Genomic DNA, 16,895 nt, shown 5'->3' with positions numbered 1-16,895 from the left:
ATGTATGTGCTTCTCTAAACCTTGTCTTTTTCTTGTGTTCCTTTGCTCAGTGAATATATGCTTATCTAAACTGAGTGTGTTTTCCTTGACATCTACTTTTCTTCCCTGTTTAATCAATCATCAGATGTTATTGATGCTAGCACCCAAGCATTAACTCTAATTCATCCTCATTTCTCCATTTTCATTGTTCACTCCTCTAATTTGACCCTCATAGTTATTACTACAACACCTTTCAAACCTGTAACAAACATTCATATGAAGGGGGTGGTAGGAAGTGTTTTTAACTTGGCTATAAGGAAATGTAGAGTCAGACAGGGTAAGTAAGAACTTAGATCTCTAGTCCCAAAGCCTATATTTTTACTGTATTGTGCTGCCTGCCGGGTTGGTGTTATTAGATTGATAATGCCTCCTACTGGAGAAATGTGAATATTTAAACAAATCATTTTATTTAGATTCCAGTGTAGTATTTAAAGTACCTTTAGGTAATAGACATGTTATATATACCATTGGTCAGTTATGTTAAAATGAAAATCTTGCCTGAGTGGTATTGTACCTTCTATTTAGAAAGTTGAATAGTTTGGGGGACTTCAAAATTGTAATTTGCATGTGGAAAATATAAAAATCTTAAGGCTTTGACATGAGTATTTTATATACATAATTGTATGAGCCTTCAGTACTTTGTATCAAACTCTTGAATTAAGCTCAAAGATTTTACAAAAGAGGACTTAAAGGAGTAATGTAGCAGTCTTCATACCCAAGAATCACTTTTCAAGTAATCTCTATTTTCTTAAATATGACTAAAATGGAAAGTAAACACAAAGGCTTCTGATGCTTAAAAAGACTATTATAAAACTCATGAAGTAAAAACCAAGCACTTTAACATGTAAGACCCCTTTTTGCTCTGAGTGTAGGCCTTCATTTTTGCACCTTATTATGTATAATAAGCTGGGGTGTCTGATTAGAGTCCATAGGATTCAAAATAAAAAAGAAGGCACATGGTTATTGGCAGCAGTTCTAACACCTTCCTATACTGTGCGCTGAGAATGAGGGTGACTCATAAGCAAAGAATTAAAAAGTATTTTAAAAAAACTATTTTTAAAAAACATCATAAAACCCAGAACTGACTCTTTAGAACTATTTCAGGAGGAGCAAACAGATTAATCCTTATCAGTCACCCTGTATCCCTCATTACAGCTTGGAAGAGATTCTTTGTCACAGTGTAATCTGTCTGATCCCTTGTAATGAATTGCTAAGACATTTTGCCCAGAAAGTGTCAGGAAAAAAGTTTGCTGATAAATATGTGTCACAATCTGTAATAGAATTTGATTTTGTAATTCCAGTGATCTGTAATACTATGGTAATTTTTCCATGTTGCTAAACGACACCAGGTTGCCATTTTTAGACCAGAGGGTTGATGAATGGGCATAAAAGGTAGAAATGTGGGGCTGGGATTGTGGCTCTGCCGCTTGCACGGGCAGGACCTGGGTTCGGTCCTCAGCACCACATAAAAATAAAAGCATTGTGTTGTGCCCATCTACACCTAAAAAATATTTTAAAAAAATAGAGGACGAAATGTGTTAGGAAAAGAAATAGGGAGAGAAAAACTTAGGGAACACATTATGATTCTATAGAGTGTTTCTAAAGTTCTCAGTAGGCAATTGTGCATCAGGCTTTCAGCTGGATTATTTTTGTTTGAAACAACAACAAAAAATACTGTGTGTAACTTTATATTGGTGGGCTTTTTCCGGATATTCCTGGAAGACTCAGCATAATTTTGCTGGCTCTGAGCACCCTGAGCCTGAGAGTAGATGTTGCATTTCTGCATATTGGCAAGTTTCCAGCATTTTACTAATTACATTGTGCCTAAATTCTTCTGGCAATTTCTCTTGGCTGCTATGTTCTTCATACTTTGTCTTAATCTGTTTTGTGCAGTCTGCCTTTAGGCTCTGCTTAGACATTTGTAGATTTTCTTTCTAAAGAAACCTTTAATAGATACTGATAGGTATATTATTTAGTTAATGATTTGATCATGAAAGTAATCACCCTATAGAAAATATAAACAGAAAAAAATGCTTTTTATTCTACTACCAAGTGAACCAATTTAACATTTTAGTATGTGTTAAGTCTATTTTCCTCCATTTAGGTATGGGGGTGGTGCTGGGGAGAGATTTCTTTAATGCAAAGTCCCCAAAGTTTGCTACTGAATATGAAGAGTAATTTTTAAAGTAAACATTTTAAATTTTTTTTTAGTTGTTGATAGGCCTTTATTTTATTTGTTTATTTGTATGCAGTGCTGAGAATCTAACCCATCGCCTTACACATGCCAGGCAGGTGTGCTATTGCTGAACCATAGCCATAGCCACAGACCTTAAAGTAAACATTTTTTGGAACAAATTTAGAATCACAGAAAGGTTGCAAATACCATACATGTATCCTATATATTCTTCACTCAGCTTCCTCTAATGTTAACCTCTTACGTAACCATGGAACATTTATTAAAACTAATAATTAATACTAGTACAGTACTGTTAACTAAACTACAGACAATATTATTTGAATTTTACCAGTTTTCCAATTAATGTCCCTTTCTAGTCTCAGGATCCAACTTAGGATAGCATATTGCATTTAGTGTTTTGTTTTAATAACAAGTCTTTTTTTTTTTTCCCTGCTTGTTTCCATATCATGAACATTTTTCTTGTCATTAAGTAGTCTTTGAACAATGAATATGATCCCCCAAGTTTGGAAAAACAGATTTATAGTAAATTTTACTTTATGTACTTTTGGAAAATATTTTTTATTTAATGTTATCTTTCATTAATATTTATTTAGTTCTAGGATAAGTATATTATATAAAAAGTGAAGATACCTAGTTATTTTCTTATATCTTTTAGTATTCTGTCGATGGGTATTGGGCGTAGTAGCATACACCTGGAATCCCAGAGGTTCGGGAGACTGAGGCAGGAGGATCATAATTTCAAAGCCAGTCTCAGCAATTTAGTGAGGCCCTAAGCAACTTAGCAAGAACTTGTCTCAAAATAAAAAGGGATGGAGATATCCTCAGTGTTTAAGTGCCCCTGGGTTCAATCCACTGGCACCCTCCCTTACCAAATATATATATTTTTTATATTGAGTGATTTGTACATTTAATATAAAGTTTGAAATTAGAGTAACATTCATAGTTTTACTATTTTAAAGAATAAAGCCGTAGGTAAAATGTTTTTTGTTTGTATTTTTAAGAAATATTAAGAGTACCATGCTAAGGAAAATATTGTAAAATTCATACATGGGGTTTTATCTCTTATTATCATTTAGTTCAATAAAACTTTATTAGCTAAAAATGTGAGTGTGTTAATGTAATAAGCTAAGTTGATTTTATTTCTTCCATGAGTATAGTAAGAAGAATATGACATTTATTTGGGAAACAGCAGTTTTGTTTGTATTTCACAATATTTTTTTTTTTAGTAAATGTTGATTGGATTAAAGATTTTGTGTAATGTCTGACTTTTCCTAAGTTAAATTTTTATTATGCTATTGTTTAGTCTTGCTAGGAAGTTAGTGATTATTAGTAAGTTTATAAACTAGTTGCTCATTATGAAGATTAGTCACTTGTTAATTTGACACCTTTGTAAGAATTAATATATAGAAATCATTACAGAGTCAAAGAATATAAACATGAGGTGTTCGAATACAATAGTTACAGAAAATTTAAAGCATTGTCTCTATAACATCAAATATATTCATTCATATTTTCAGAGTTAGTAATAAATACTTTCTGGAGAATGCCTCTATTTTTTTTTTCTGTGTGTGTGTGTGTGTGTGTGTGTGTGTGTGTGTGTGTGTGTTTTGCTGGGGATTGAACCCAGGGCTTTGTGCACGTGAGGCAAGCACACTACCCACTGAGCTATATCCCCATCCCCCTCTATTTTCTTACTACTACTTTATAATCACATTTGTTTTTTCTGTTGCAATTTGTGACAGCTACATTATCTTACACTTTGATGCTGGAGGACAGTTTGATTGTGGTATACAAACTTTTATATTGCAACCACTCAGAGTTTTGTTGAATGTTTCAAAGGTTAATGATATTTTTTTCTTGGAATTGAAAGTATGGGGATTGTTGCTTCTGGTATCAAATACATTATTGAATTAGCTAAGGCAGAGTGAGTTATTTACTGGGTTTGTTTGCATATATCTTAGGGCAGAGATTATGAGTACTCAGATTTAATTGTAAATTTTATTATAGTGTTTCTGGGCAAAGTAGTGTTTCCCTCAAAGTTATAGACAACTCCAGGATTGAATTGTGACCACATTATAATAAAAGAGAGAAATTATATTTTGATTCATGTTCCATCTTAGCTTTTTCTTACTTTATTTTTGGCAAGCCATTGTGATAGTATTTTCTCAATATTTGTTAAAATATACACACGAAATTGTCATATACACACACACACACACACAAACGTGTATCCCCCTCACACACAAACGTGTATCCCCCTCACACACAAATGCACACCTACATATATACTTACAGAGGAATCTCTATTTTCTTGTATTTCTAGCCTAAAAACCAAAATGAATGATTGAAAGTGAAAGATTTATTGTAAAATAGGATTAAGATGGATTACTTTTCTAAGTTTGGAGGAGAGGGGAAATCTGAGGCTCCAAGCTTCTGGTTCTTATCTGTGATGATATTGCAAGTCTAGGTGCTTGCAGGGCCGGGGACGGTGGGGGCGGGGGAGTATGTGTGTGGGTGGTGGTATGTTTATAGATGGATGCTCTGTCTTGAAGATTAGACTTTGAGCACCACAGAAAGAAAAGCAACACAATTAATTTTATTCTTAAATAATTACAAGTTAAATTGTCAATATATATAATCTCAAAATATTTGATAGGACATTAGTGATACCTTTTAAGATTGTAAGGGAAAAATGTGAACTGCCCGCAATAGTGCAGACCTGACTCTTCATGAGATGTTCACATGCCTACCTTTCTACCTATTTTGTAGTACTTTCCGTACATTCCAGCTTTAAGGAACTGCAATTATCTATCTGCTCTTGGAGGAGGCCCTTAAAAATTTAAAAAAAAAAAAAAAAAGGCTTGTGTGCTTTTGTACACATTTTGGACACAACTTAAGGATCACCTTTCCCAGGAAGTTTTCCTTGATACTTCTCTTTCCTTGTACTCCGAGTTAAATATTCTCATAGAATCAGTACATGAGTCACCAATTCTGCCAGATATTCATTTTCTTGTCTTTCTCTCTCACTAGATAGTAAGCCCCCTGGAATTAGGGAAAGTGTCTTTTACCTGTTCCTGACAGAAAGTAAGTATTCAGAAAATACTGTAAGAAGCCAGACAAGGTGGCACATGCCTATAGTTCCAGCTTATTGGGAAGCTGAGGTGAGAGGAGTTAATACCAGCCTGAGCAACACAGTAAGACCCTGCTAAAAAAGGAGGGTGGTGTGGTGTGGGGGAATACTTGTTGAATGTTGCAGTGTGGATGCAGAAGTGAATTAATTAATTTTTTTTATTCCTTCCTTAGCATTGATAATTGTTTACAAATCACTTTTATCTACAAAGTAACTTTTTGTTATCTTCATTTAAGCAACTTTATCTGAAATAAAGAAATACTACTTTAATGTTTTAGATTTATCCACCCAAAAACGAATTGATGGTAGTTTATTTGTAAATTTGTGTTTGATCTTTCTTGATCATCCTGGTTTTATTTGTCCCTTACAGAGAAAACAAATGAGAGGAATCTGGTTTAACTTCAGTACAAGAAATTTAGATTAGACCTAAAGAGTGTCCAAAAAATAAACGACCAAATATTGAAATGATTTATAAGTAATGTAATTAATTTTTCCACAAGTTAAAAAAAGTTAGGTAGGTATATGGAGGGTTATTATGAATTGCAAAGTGGTTCACCAACATTGCCTTTAAAATACAAAATGTAAATGAAGGGAGATCTATTTAGGAATATGCAGACGCAACTAACTATATTAACAGATAGATGCTTAAAATTACCCTTTAATTTGTGTGTATGCATATACTTTAGAATTTCAGCTAACACGGAAACTTTTGTATGTGTACTGGGTTTTCACATAATGATCTCTTCTCCTTGGCTTTTTTTGTTTAACTCTTCTTCAGAATAATATCAATAAATCCTTATCGATGTTAAGAATAAACAGAAAACTAGCCGGGTGCGGTGGTGCACGCCTATAATTGCAGCAGCTTGGGAAGCTAAGACAGGGAAGATTTTGAGTTCAGAGCCAGCCTCTGCAAAAGTGAGGCACTAAGCAACTCAGTAAGACCCTGTCTCTAAATAAAATACAAAACAGGGCTGGGAATGTGGCTCAATGGGCAAGTGCCCCTGAGTTCAATCCCCGGTACCTCCCCAAAAATTGGGGTTTGGGGAGATGAAACTAATGTATACAAATGAAAACGACCTACCCAATGGTTTAAAAAAAACAGCCAGACAAAAAAAACACAAAGAGTTTTTGAGTGCTATTCTTATGAATTTTAAATCCATGGCAGTTAGCTCTTCCAAAATCTAGAGTTACATTTCTGTCCTTCTAACTATAGATATTCTGTCCTGGCTGTATTTGAACAGAACTACTATAGTATAAGCCAAATTTACCCTCAGTGCTAGTGAAACTGAAAGAGCAAATATGCCTTTCTAAGCACCAAATATATAATCACACTTGTGAATAGAGTTCAGTGTTCTTGGCTTGTCATTCTGCAGAAATCTTTTAGAGTAATTTAGGACAGCTTTACTAAATTTATTAATGTAACACTTGTTATAAGGAAGGTGCTTAATTCCTAGGCTTTCGGTGCTTACAGTACTAAAGGTTGCTTTGTGAGTCAAGAGACAGGATTTTACCTTGAGTGGTGATACAATAATGCTGTCTTTCTAAATGTCTTTTTTCCCCTAAATATCTTTATATCCAAAATTTATTTGGCTTTCATAGTAATGCTATGAACTAGGTATTCTAACCTTAAGAATGAAGAAATTTAGGCACAGAAAAGTTAACTTACTGCCAAGGGCCTACAGCATTGTTTTATGATATTATTGTTATTTCAATAGCTAATATGTACTGAATACTTAAAATATGCTAGGCACTATTTTAAGATTTTTACATATATAGTTCATTTTACATATATATTGCTAGGGTTTTGGAGTGTGATCAGGAATTAAGCCTGGCTCTTCCTCTTATCAGTTACTGACCTTGGGAAAACTACTTAACTTTTTAAAGCCTTAATTTCCTCATTTAGGGCACACTAATAATATTATAGTGTCTATTTCATGAGGTGGTCTTTGGATTAAATGAGCTATATGAATGACCATATGCCCAGCATACATTAAAGAGCTTTAAAATCAGTTTGCTACGGAAAAATAATAGTGGTTGTAGACAGTAGTTCTTGACTTCTTGATAATTTTCTTGGTAAAATCATGTATTCTTTTTGAGTACACATTATAGTTGATGTTGTTATATATACCTATTTTTACAGAAAAACATCCTTGTTACAACAATAAGATTTTTTAGCTCCAATTCTTCAAAAAACTAGGATGAAGCCATCCAGCTATCCCACTGCTTGGTATTTTCCCCAAAGATCTAAAACCAGCATACCACAGCAGCACAGCCACATCAATGTTTATTTATAGCAGCACAATTCACAGTAGCTAAATTATGGACTCAACCCAGATGCCTGTCAAAAGATGAATGGATTAAGAAATTGTGGTTATATAATGCAATATTTATATGTACTCAACCATAAAAACGAATGCTATGAATGCATTTGCCAGTAAATGGATAGAAATGGAGAATATCATGCTAAGGGAATTAACCAAATTCAGAAACTCAAAAGTTGAATGTTTTCTCTCATAAGCAGAAGCTAAACTAAAGAAAATGGGGAGGGAAGATAAGACAACATAAAGAACCAGTTGAATACAAATTAATAAATAAGTGAAAGGCAGTCTAGTAAGAGTAGAGGAAAACAAATGGGAGAGGGTAGGGAGGATGGGAAGGAAAAGGGGAAAGGAAAAAGAAGGGAATCATGAACTGAAATCGATTTCCATGCATGTATGAGTTTGTCAGGATGAACCCAACATATGTGTAATTATAAAGCTCTAATAATAAACAAACAAACAAAAAAAGATTTAAGCTCTAGCTGGGCTCCGTGGCTCTTGACTATTATCCCAGCAACTCAGGAGGCCAAGGCAGGAGGATTACAGTTTTAAAGCCAGCCTCAGCAATTTAGGAAGGCCCTAAGCAGTGTATCAAGACCTGTCTCAAAAAGGGCTGGGGATGTGGCTCAGTGGTTAAGTGCCTCTGGTTTTAGTCCCCAATATAAAATCAAACAAACAAAGATTTTAGCTCCAAATAGTGCCTATAACCATCTCTCCCCTTTCACCTTTTGGGAACCAAAGATGAGCAAGAGTATCTGAGGCATCTATAATCAAAGCCCAAGTCAGGACACCCATTGCTCCACTGACTTATGTTTATACCAGGAGTGCTTGGCTATATCAGTTTGGAACTCAGAATGTGTGTTCTTGAAGAAAGAATCCTTAAAGCACAGGAAGTCCTTTAAATCCTGATCCAACTGACATGCTAGATATTTTCCCTGAAAAACAGTTTAACCAAGCAAACACTCCACAATACTTTGGCAGTGCTAATAGTCAAAATAATTAAACAATGAACTAAATAAATGTTGATCCTCAAAAAGAGGTCAGAATAAAAATTTTATGGATTCAATGGGGACATTTTAATATTTTTAAGAACTTTATAGGTTAGTACACTGATTTTTTTAATATGTTTAATTTCATTTCAAAACCTTCTACTTTTCCTTGAGTTTGAGTTATAGTTGACTAACAGCTTTGCAAGAGGGAACTGGACAAAAGGTGTATATTTACATAAGAGAAATTATATTGTAGGCTTATAAGCATGATATATATTTAAACTTTTGAAGAATAGAAGGGGATACTATAGAAGAGGTACTAGGTTGCTGTGCACCTGAAAGTGAGGTGTAATAGCAGTTCACAGAGGGTGTAAGCAAGCACCTGGCGTGCTGATTTTATATATAGGGTATTTGAAGTCCAGAGCTGAAAGTTGGTTATGTTGGTGCATGACTTTGGAAATATTCATTTTGGATATTGATCATATTTGTTAACTCTATTTAGTAGGTAGGTTGAAGCAAGACTCTTCTTGTAACTCCTAATTCAGTGCCTGTGTTTGAATGAGTTTGGTTAGTTTTTCTTTGTGGTAGAGAGTGAATAAGTTGACTGAAAATTTTCCAAAGCTATGTTGAATTGTCTTATAACTTTGTTTTTATTTATTTATTTTTTAAAGAGGTTTATTGCTTTGTTAGCAAAGGAGAAGAGCAAGAGACTCCTGTCCCAGAGGCTGTGATTCTGCCCATTAGGGAAAACACAGGGAGATATATATTTTTTTAGTGTAGATGGACACAATACCTTTATTTTATTTATTTTTATGTGGTGCTGGGGATCAAACCCAGTGCCTCACGCATGCTAGGCAAGTGCTCTACCGCTGAGCCACAACCCCAGGTCCTTGTCTTATAACTTTAAACTAATCTGTTGATGTAATGTCACTATGCTGTGCCTCTCTGATATGCTTTTTTTTTTAAAAAAAAAAAAAAGAGAGAGAGAGAGAGAAAGAGAGAATATTTTAATATTTATTTTTTAGTTTTCGGCGGACACAACATCTTTGTTTGTGTGTGGTGCTGAGGATCGAACCCGGGCCGCACGCATGCCAGGCGAGCGCGCTACCTCTTGAGCCACATCCCCAGCTCTGACATTGCTTTTTATTATTGTTTTCTGAATGACTTCTCTGGTTCTAGGGGGTCATGTGGAATAGGAAGATACAAAGCATGGATTCTAAAAAGAGTCATTCCTTTGCAGGACAAATGATGGCACATGAGGTTTAGAAAAAGTTGGAGAATTAGTCTGCCCCTTGGCTAAAATATAGGGATTTAGAGCTGGAGTGGGATCTTGAAGGTGGTTTAATCTAACCCTTATTTATGGCTTAGGATATAAGTAGGCAGAAGTGAGTTATCCAGTGTCATTAGCTATAGTGGAGAAGCCAGACACATCACAGAATTTGGACTGTTGCATTTTTACATTTTTTTAAAAGAATGCTAATATGTACAAATCATTAATTTTAAAAATTTATCTTATTAAAGAATTTTCTATCAGTTTTTGGACTTTTGAGTTTGTTTAAATAGGTTAACTGAGCTAATAATGCTATCAGAAATCTCATAAGGAGTTGGACATAGTGGTGCATGCCTGTAATCCCAGTTGACTTGGGAAGCTGGGGAAAGTTAAGTCCAGCCTTAACAAATAAGTGAGGGCTTAAGCAAGCTTAGTGAGACTCTGTCTCAAAATAAAAAATAAAAAGGGTTGGGGATGTGGCTTAGTAGTGAAGTTCCTCTGTGTTCATCTCCAGTAAACCCCCCCCCCACACACACACAAATCTCATAAGAAAAATTAATATTTTAAAAGAAATAAGAAATTCTCAACTTTTTTCTACTATTTCTAGGTTAAGTCAGCAAACAAATAAAACATGGTATTTTGAAGTATGATTAAACTCCTGATGCAGCAGCAGAGGCTAAGAATATTAATGGCCAGATCTAGGTGAGTTAAAATTACCTTAGGTAAAAAGGGCCCAAGCCCACAACTTAATAATTTTTCTTTTTAAATTGGAGAATTTAATGTATTTGTTGTTGTTGTTTTTAGATATACGTGACAATAGAGTATATTTTGACATATTATACATACATGGAGTGTAACTTCCCATTCTTGTGGTTGTACATGATGTAGAGTTAACACTGGTTGTGTATTCATTTTTGAATATAGGAAAGTGACGTCCGATTCATTCTACTGTCTTTTCTATATCCATTCCCTCTCCCCAATGTTTTCTTGAAAGCAAGCACTTTGCCTCCTATTTGCTGACTCTTCCATCTCCAAAGAATAAGGAAAAATGGTTTTAATTAAACCAAGAAAATATATATGAACTTAAAATATTCAGTAGACTCATTGAAATATCGATCTTCCCAAATAGGAGCTATCTTTATTCTTGAATATACCCTAGTTCCTTTTTTGAGGGTGCATAACAAAAGCATTTGCATTTTTGCTGAGTTATTGGCTTGGAAGAGTGATGCTGATGAGACCACATAGTTTCTCATTAAGTGTTTATACTATTAGTGCATATTATTAAGTCTCAAATAACTCAGATGTGGTCTCCAAATATTAATCTGGTGGTCATAAATGCAGAATAGTTAGTATTTAACCTTTCCCATTGCCTAGGATTTTATGGTTCAAGAGGATTCTGGCAGGGAGGCACTGCGGTTGTAGCTTAGTGGCAGAGCATTTGTTTAGTATGTATGAGGCACTGGCCTGATCCTCAGAACCACATAAAAATAAATAAATAAAGGTATTGTGTCCATCTACACCCCCCCCAAAAAAATAGAGGAGTCGGGGGAAGTGAATAAATTTGACATTAAAAAATCTCTTTTGAGAGCTGAGGATGTGACTCAGTAGTAAAGCACCCCTGGATTCAGTCCCCAAGAGCAAAATAAATAATGAGTGGATAAAGTAAGTTAGCAAGTAAGTTTTTGAAAAAGGGTGTGAGGGTTCCTCTTTCTAGAAGTTGGAAGATAGACAACTGCCTATATTCTAGCAGTTTCAGTCCCTCACTCATACCAAGCCTGTTAGATTTTGTTTTTTTGTACTGGGATTTGAAAACGTAGGGTGCTTTACCACTAAACTATATCCTCAGTTCTTCTTATTTTGAGACGGGGTCTTGCTAAGTTGCTGAGCTTGTGTTCTTTTTCTTTTTCCATTTTCTTTAGTTAGCTCTCATCTTTCAACTTTTTTTCCTAATGGTCAGATGATCCATCACTTCAAACTCATGCATTGCCAACATCTTTTAATTTCTTTGTTCTCTTATCTCTGACCCTGGACTGCAGAGCATAGCTAGCAAACTGCATAATCTTGATCTCTATCCTTCACTGAGCTCTCATCACAGCCTACTTAGTCTAGCTACCTTTTGGGGGGGGGTAGTACTTTGATGACTGATCTTACCAGTCTCCATAAATCCCTCATTCTGTAAGCCTTTAGTTCTGTTTTACAATAGAAATTTAGGATGATAAATGTTATCTGCTTCAGGTTGTCTTTATGCTCTACCCATCCTTATTTCTTCCCTGGGCCCTCAGAACTCTGCTCATATTTGATTATGGTGCATAATCTATTTATGTCTCTTTCTCTCCATTTAGACTTACTGCTCTTCAGAAGTACAAGCAGTGACTTAATCATCATTGCACCATGATACTTTTTTTTTTTTTTTTGGTACCAGGGATTGAATTCAGGGGCACTCAACCACTGAGCCACACCCCCAGCCCTATTTTGTATTTTATTTAGAGACAGGGTCTCACTGAGTTGCTTACTGCCTTGCTGTTGTTGAGGCTGGCTTCAAACTTTCGATCCTTCTCCTTCAGCCTCCCAAGATGCTGGGATTATAGGCGTGCACCACTGTGCCTGGCTGTATCATGATACTTAGTTGTCATATTAGTTAAGAGTAAAATATCAACCATCATGGATCTTAACTAACTTTACTGGATAGTATACCTTTAATCTTCTTAGTACTTAAATCTGCCAAGCATTCTTCACTTTTGTTCAGTAAAGCCCTGTTCAGCTCACAAAGGGACTGAAGCACTTACTGTGTGCTAGGCATTGTGTTGGCACTAGCAATGCAAGAACAAATGAGGTCTGCCTTTGCAAACTGTGGCCGGAGAACAACAGATAAACAGCCTGTCACAATTCTACTAAAAATTGTGTGATAGGTGCTTTGGTATGGGAAGCCCAGGTTGGTTGGAGCCATAAAGAGTTCCTAGAGGCACTGGCTTCTGAAACTTGAGAAAGAGAAGCAGCAGAAGGAGAGTGGTTATATAATGATGTGAGAGAATAAAGATTCTCTGGGTAAACTGTAGCTTGTTCAGTCTGATTAGACTAAGGGTAGGGCTTGAACAGAGGGCAGGAAGAGTTAAAACTGAACCTTTTAACCAGATTTTGAAGGACCTTATGCTATACTGAAGATTTAAAATTTTATCCTGAAAGTGGTGGAGAAGCACTGAAGAATTTTAAACAAGTTTCAATCAGATTTATGTTTATATTTTGTAGCTCCCGTGTTCCCCTCCCTCTCCCTTTTCAACTGTTGTCATATTCATTCTGGTTCTTTCCCAAAATTAGAAGTGTTAATTTTGAATTTTTCCTCTTTGTTCATTTGGAATGCTCTTGAACACTTAGCATTGCCTATATAACTTTTTATTGCTAATCTTCTGTGGAAAAGAACAATTATATAGCCATACCTATCCATTCTGCCAATATTCTCTGTGTAATATTACTGCTTAAATTTTGAGTTGGTCTTCTCTCTTACTAATGTACTATTCCAAATTGATGTTGTATCTTATTAATAAATTTTTGTCTTGAGGGTGTATAAGAGAGCCTATAGTGACTAATAAGAACCAAAGGCAGCTGGACATTGTGGGACATGCTGAATACCAACAACTTGGGAGGCTAAAGCAGGTGAATCACAAGTTCAGCCTCAGCAATTTAGTGAGACCCTGTCTCATAATTTTAAAAGGACTGGGGATGTAGCTCAGTGGTAAAGCTTTCCTAGGTTTAATCTCCAATTACTGCCCCCCCCCCAATCCTGCCAAGCTAGAGGTCTAGCAAGGTTTGGCAATTGTTTTTTTTTTTTTTTAAGGACATGAAATCCCTGTTGTGATAATAAAGGATTAATTATGTGATTAACTCTTAAATAACAGTACATTAATTGTTTAAATAGTATTATATGTCAGATTATAAATTGCTTTGTTTTTTAAGTAATTTTAAAATATGTGACAGACTTTTCTAACTTAAACTGGAAATTTTAGGTTTCTGTCACATCTGCTTTACAAAAATTTGTTCTTATTGTCACTAAGCAAAGTTGACCAACTTACTGAGCACAGTGGCACACACCTATAATCCCAGTGGTTTAGGAGGCTGAGACAGGAGGATTTCGAGTTCAGAGCCAGCCTCAGCAAAAAGCAAGATGCTAAGCAACTCAGTGAAACCCTATCTCTAAATATAATAAAAAATAAGGCTGGGAATATGGCTCAGTGGTCAGGTGCCCTGAGTTCAATCCCTGGTAACCCCACCCCACAATTGACCAATTAGTTATTTGAAATTTAGCTTCAGCCATAAACCTTGTTGGAGCTTAATTTTCTTCTGTATCAAAATATTATACTTTGTATGGAAATGAGACAGTGAAACTCATTATTTATACATTCATAATTATAATTAAAAATATCATGCTTGTGTTAGATGGTTTTTTTTCTTTTCCCCAGCACTGGGGATTGAAACCAAGGCCTCATACATACTAAGCAGGTGCTCTACTGATGAGCTACATCATCAGTCCTTTTTAAAATTTTTATTTTGAGGTAGGGTTTTGCCAAGTTACCCGGGCTGATATTAACCTACAATCCTTCTGCCTCAACCTCCTGAATAGCTACAATCATAGGTGTGTGCTACTGTGCCTGGCTATGTTAGATGATTTCTAAAGCCCTTTTCTATTTTGTGGTTTTTATATCCTTCACCAAATAATTTTCTCCAAATTATTTTCCATGTAGTGCTCACATGGTCTTCTGAAGAAGCCATGGGTAGCTGTTGTAGCTGTCCAGATAAAGACACTGTCCCAGATAACCATCGGAATAAGTTTAAGGTCAGTAAAACTGGTTGAGCTATATATCTCACCACATACTTGGATGTACTTCTTTTACTTAATATATGTTACCTTTTCACTTTTATCACCAGACTCTCATTTGCTTCCCTCCCCCTATCCTGCCTTTTTTTGTGTGAATAAATAATGACATTTTCTTACTGACAATATGAAATTGTATTAGTCCAATTTTCATTAATATGACGAAATATCTGAGGCTAAATCATTACAAAGAAACTAGGTTGTTTTAGTTAACTTTTGTACTGCTGTGACCTGACTAGAAAAATTTTAAAGGAGGAAAAGTTTGTCCCCCGGAGTTTCAGAGGTCTGAGTTCATAGATAGTCAATTTTATTGTTGTGGACCTGAGATGAGGCATAATAACATCATGGCTAAAGAGTGGAGGAGGAAACAGCTCCAGACAAGGCCTCCAGGAAGCAGAAAGAGAGACACTGCAGAGCAGGGACAAAATACATATCTTAAAGGCACATCCCCACTAACCCACCTCCTGCAGTTACACCCTGTCTACAATGTACTGATTAGGTTAAGAGTTATGACCAAATCATTTCACCTCCGATCTTTCTTGTGTTGTCTCAAACACGAGCTTTTGGGGGATACCTCGTATCTAAACCATAAAAGAGGTTTAATCAGCTCACAGTTTTTGAGGCTTGGCTCTGGCCCACTTGACTATACCACCTCATGGCAGATATAATCACAATGCTGGGAATGCGTGCAAGAAATTTACTTTCCAAGACTGAAATCTAAAGAGTCACTGAGGACTAACTGAGGTCCCTCAAGAACTACCTTAATGCCGTCTGGCATGCCCCAGTGTTAAGGAGCATCTCAACATTGCCACACTGTAGACAAAGCCTCTGACACATGAACCCTTGGGGACTAGCAACATCCTAACCATAGTAGGAATCCTTTTTTATTTTTCATTTGGTCTTCTGTATTCAATTAACCATACAGTTCTAGTAATACTTTGTTTAAAATGTCATTTTATAAGTGCCTTTCAATTTCATCACCACCTGTTATTGTAACAAATACTTGAGATAAATCAACTTATAGAGAATAGGTTTATTTTGGCTCACAATTTTGGAGGTTTCAATCCATGATCCATTTGCTCCCTTGCTTTGAGATTGTGACAAGATAGCAGTCCATCATGGCAGAGTGCATGGTGGAGCAGAACTACCCACCTCATAGCAAAGAACAAAAAGAAGAAGGAGGAGGAGGATCTCAGTATTTACTTCAAGGGCACACCCTTTATAACCAGAAGATCTCCCACTAGGCTCTACTTCTTAAAAGGTTCCACTGCTTTCCACTTGTGCCCCAGGCTTGGGTCTAAGCCTTTAGCACATAGGTCTTTAGGGGACACTTAAGATCCAAATTGTAGGGCTGGGGTTGTGGCTCAGTGGTAGAGTACTCGACTAGCATGTGCGAGGCCCTGGGTTCGATCCTCAGCACCACATAAAAATAAATAAATAAAGATATCCAACTTAAAAAAATATATATATTCTGACAATATGAAATTGTATTAGAAAAATATATATAAAGAAAAAGATCCAAACTGTAGCACCACCTTTCCGTTATAATTTTCATGCATACCTAGATGATTTCTTAATTGTACTTTATTCTAATCACCCTGTGACCCATCCTATAGTTACCAACATATTGATCTTCTTTCATCATTTTTTAACCTGTTTGCTGAAACTCCTGTGGTATTTTGTTACATATAGGCTGAAAGCACCCACAGCTATTAAGTGTCTCATAATCTGACTTCTCTGCTTTAAGTCATAGCCTCTGGATCACACTAACCTAGTTTAGGTCACACCTCTCCTACTTTATAGTTTCGACCTTGGGCAGAGTACTTTATCACTAAGTGTTAATTGCATTTTAGTTTAGGGTTGTTATAAGGATTAAATGAGAAAAATATACATAAAGCACCTTACCTTGTCCCAGGGCAATAACTTCTCTATAAATGTTACCTGTTATTCTTAGTCTTGGACACGCTCAGCAGTACAATACATTTCTTTACCTGAACTCTGTGCCAGTCTTATTTTGGTCTCTTTGAAAGGTATCTTCTTTGTTGTATTTTAGCATTACATATTCATTTTGTGTCCTACATCTCC

The 16,895-nt window shown here is 35.7% G+C and overlaps 1 protein-coding gene across 11 annotated transcripts in view; it reads left to right on the top strand.

Moving 5' to 3' along the window:
• The window catches only part of Frs2 (fibroblast growth factor receptor substrate 2), a 121,816-nt gene that overhangs the window by 96,126 nt on the left and 8,795 nt on the right, over positions 1-16,895 (top strand). For 6 of the 11 annotated variants that reach the window (XM_005328733.5, XM_040280334.2, XM_078053160.1 and 3 more), the window contains one exon: positions 14,680-14,771. In XM_005328733.5, coding sequence (XP_005328790.2) covers positions 14,680-14,771 — 92 coding nt within the window. Of the gene's footprint in view, positions 1-10,550; positions 10,646-14,679; positions 14,772-16,895 lie in introns of all 11 variants that reach the window. The other 5 variants (XM_040280335.2, XM_078053162.1, XM_078053163.1 and 2 more) reach the window with 1 other exon arrangement.

Source organism: Ictidomys tridecemlineatus, chromosome 6, assembly GCF_052094955.1.
Source record: "Ictidomys tridecemlineatus isolate mIctTri1 chromosome 6, mIctTri1.hap1, whole genome shotgun sequence".
In the NCBI taxonomy this organism is placed as follows: Eukaryota; Metazoa; Chordata; class Mammalia; order Rodentia; family Sciuridae; genus Ictidomys; species Ictidomys tridecemlineatus.
This window is presented reverse-complemented; position numbering and strand designations above follow the sequence as displayed.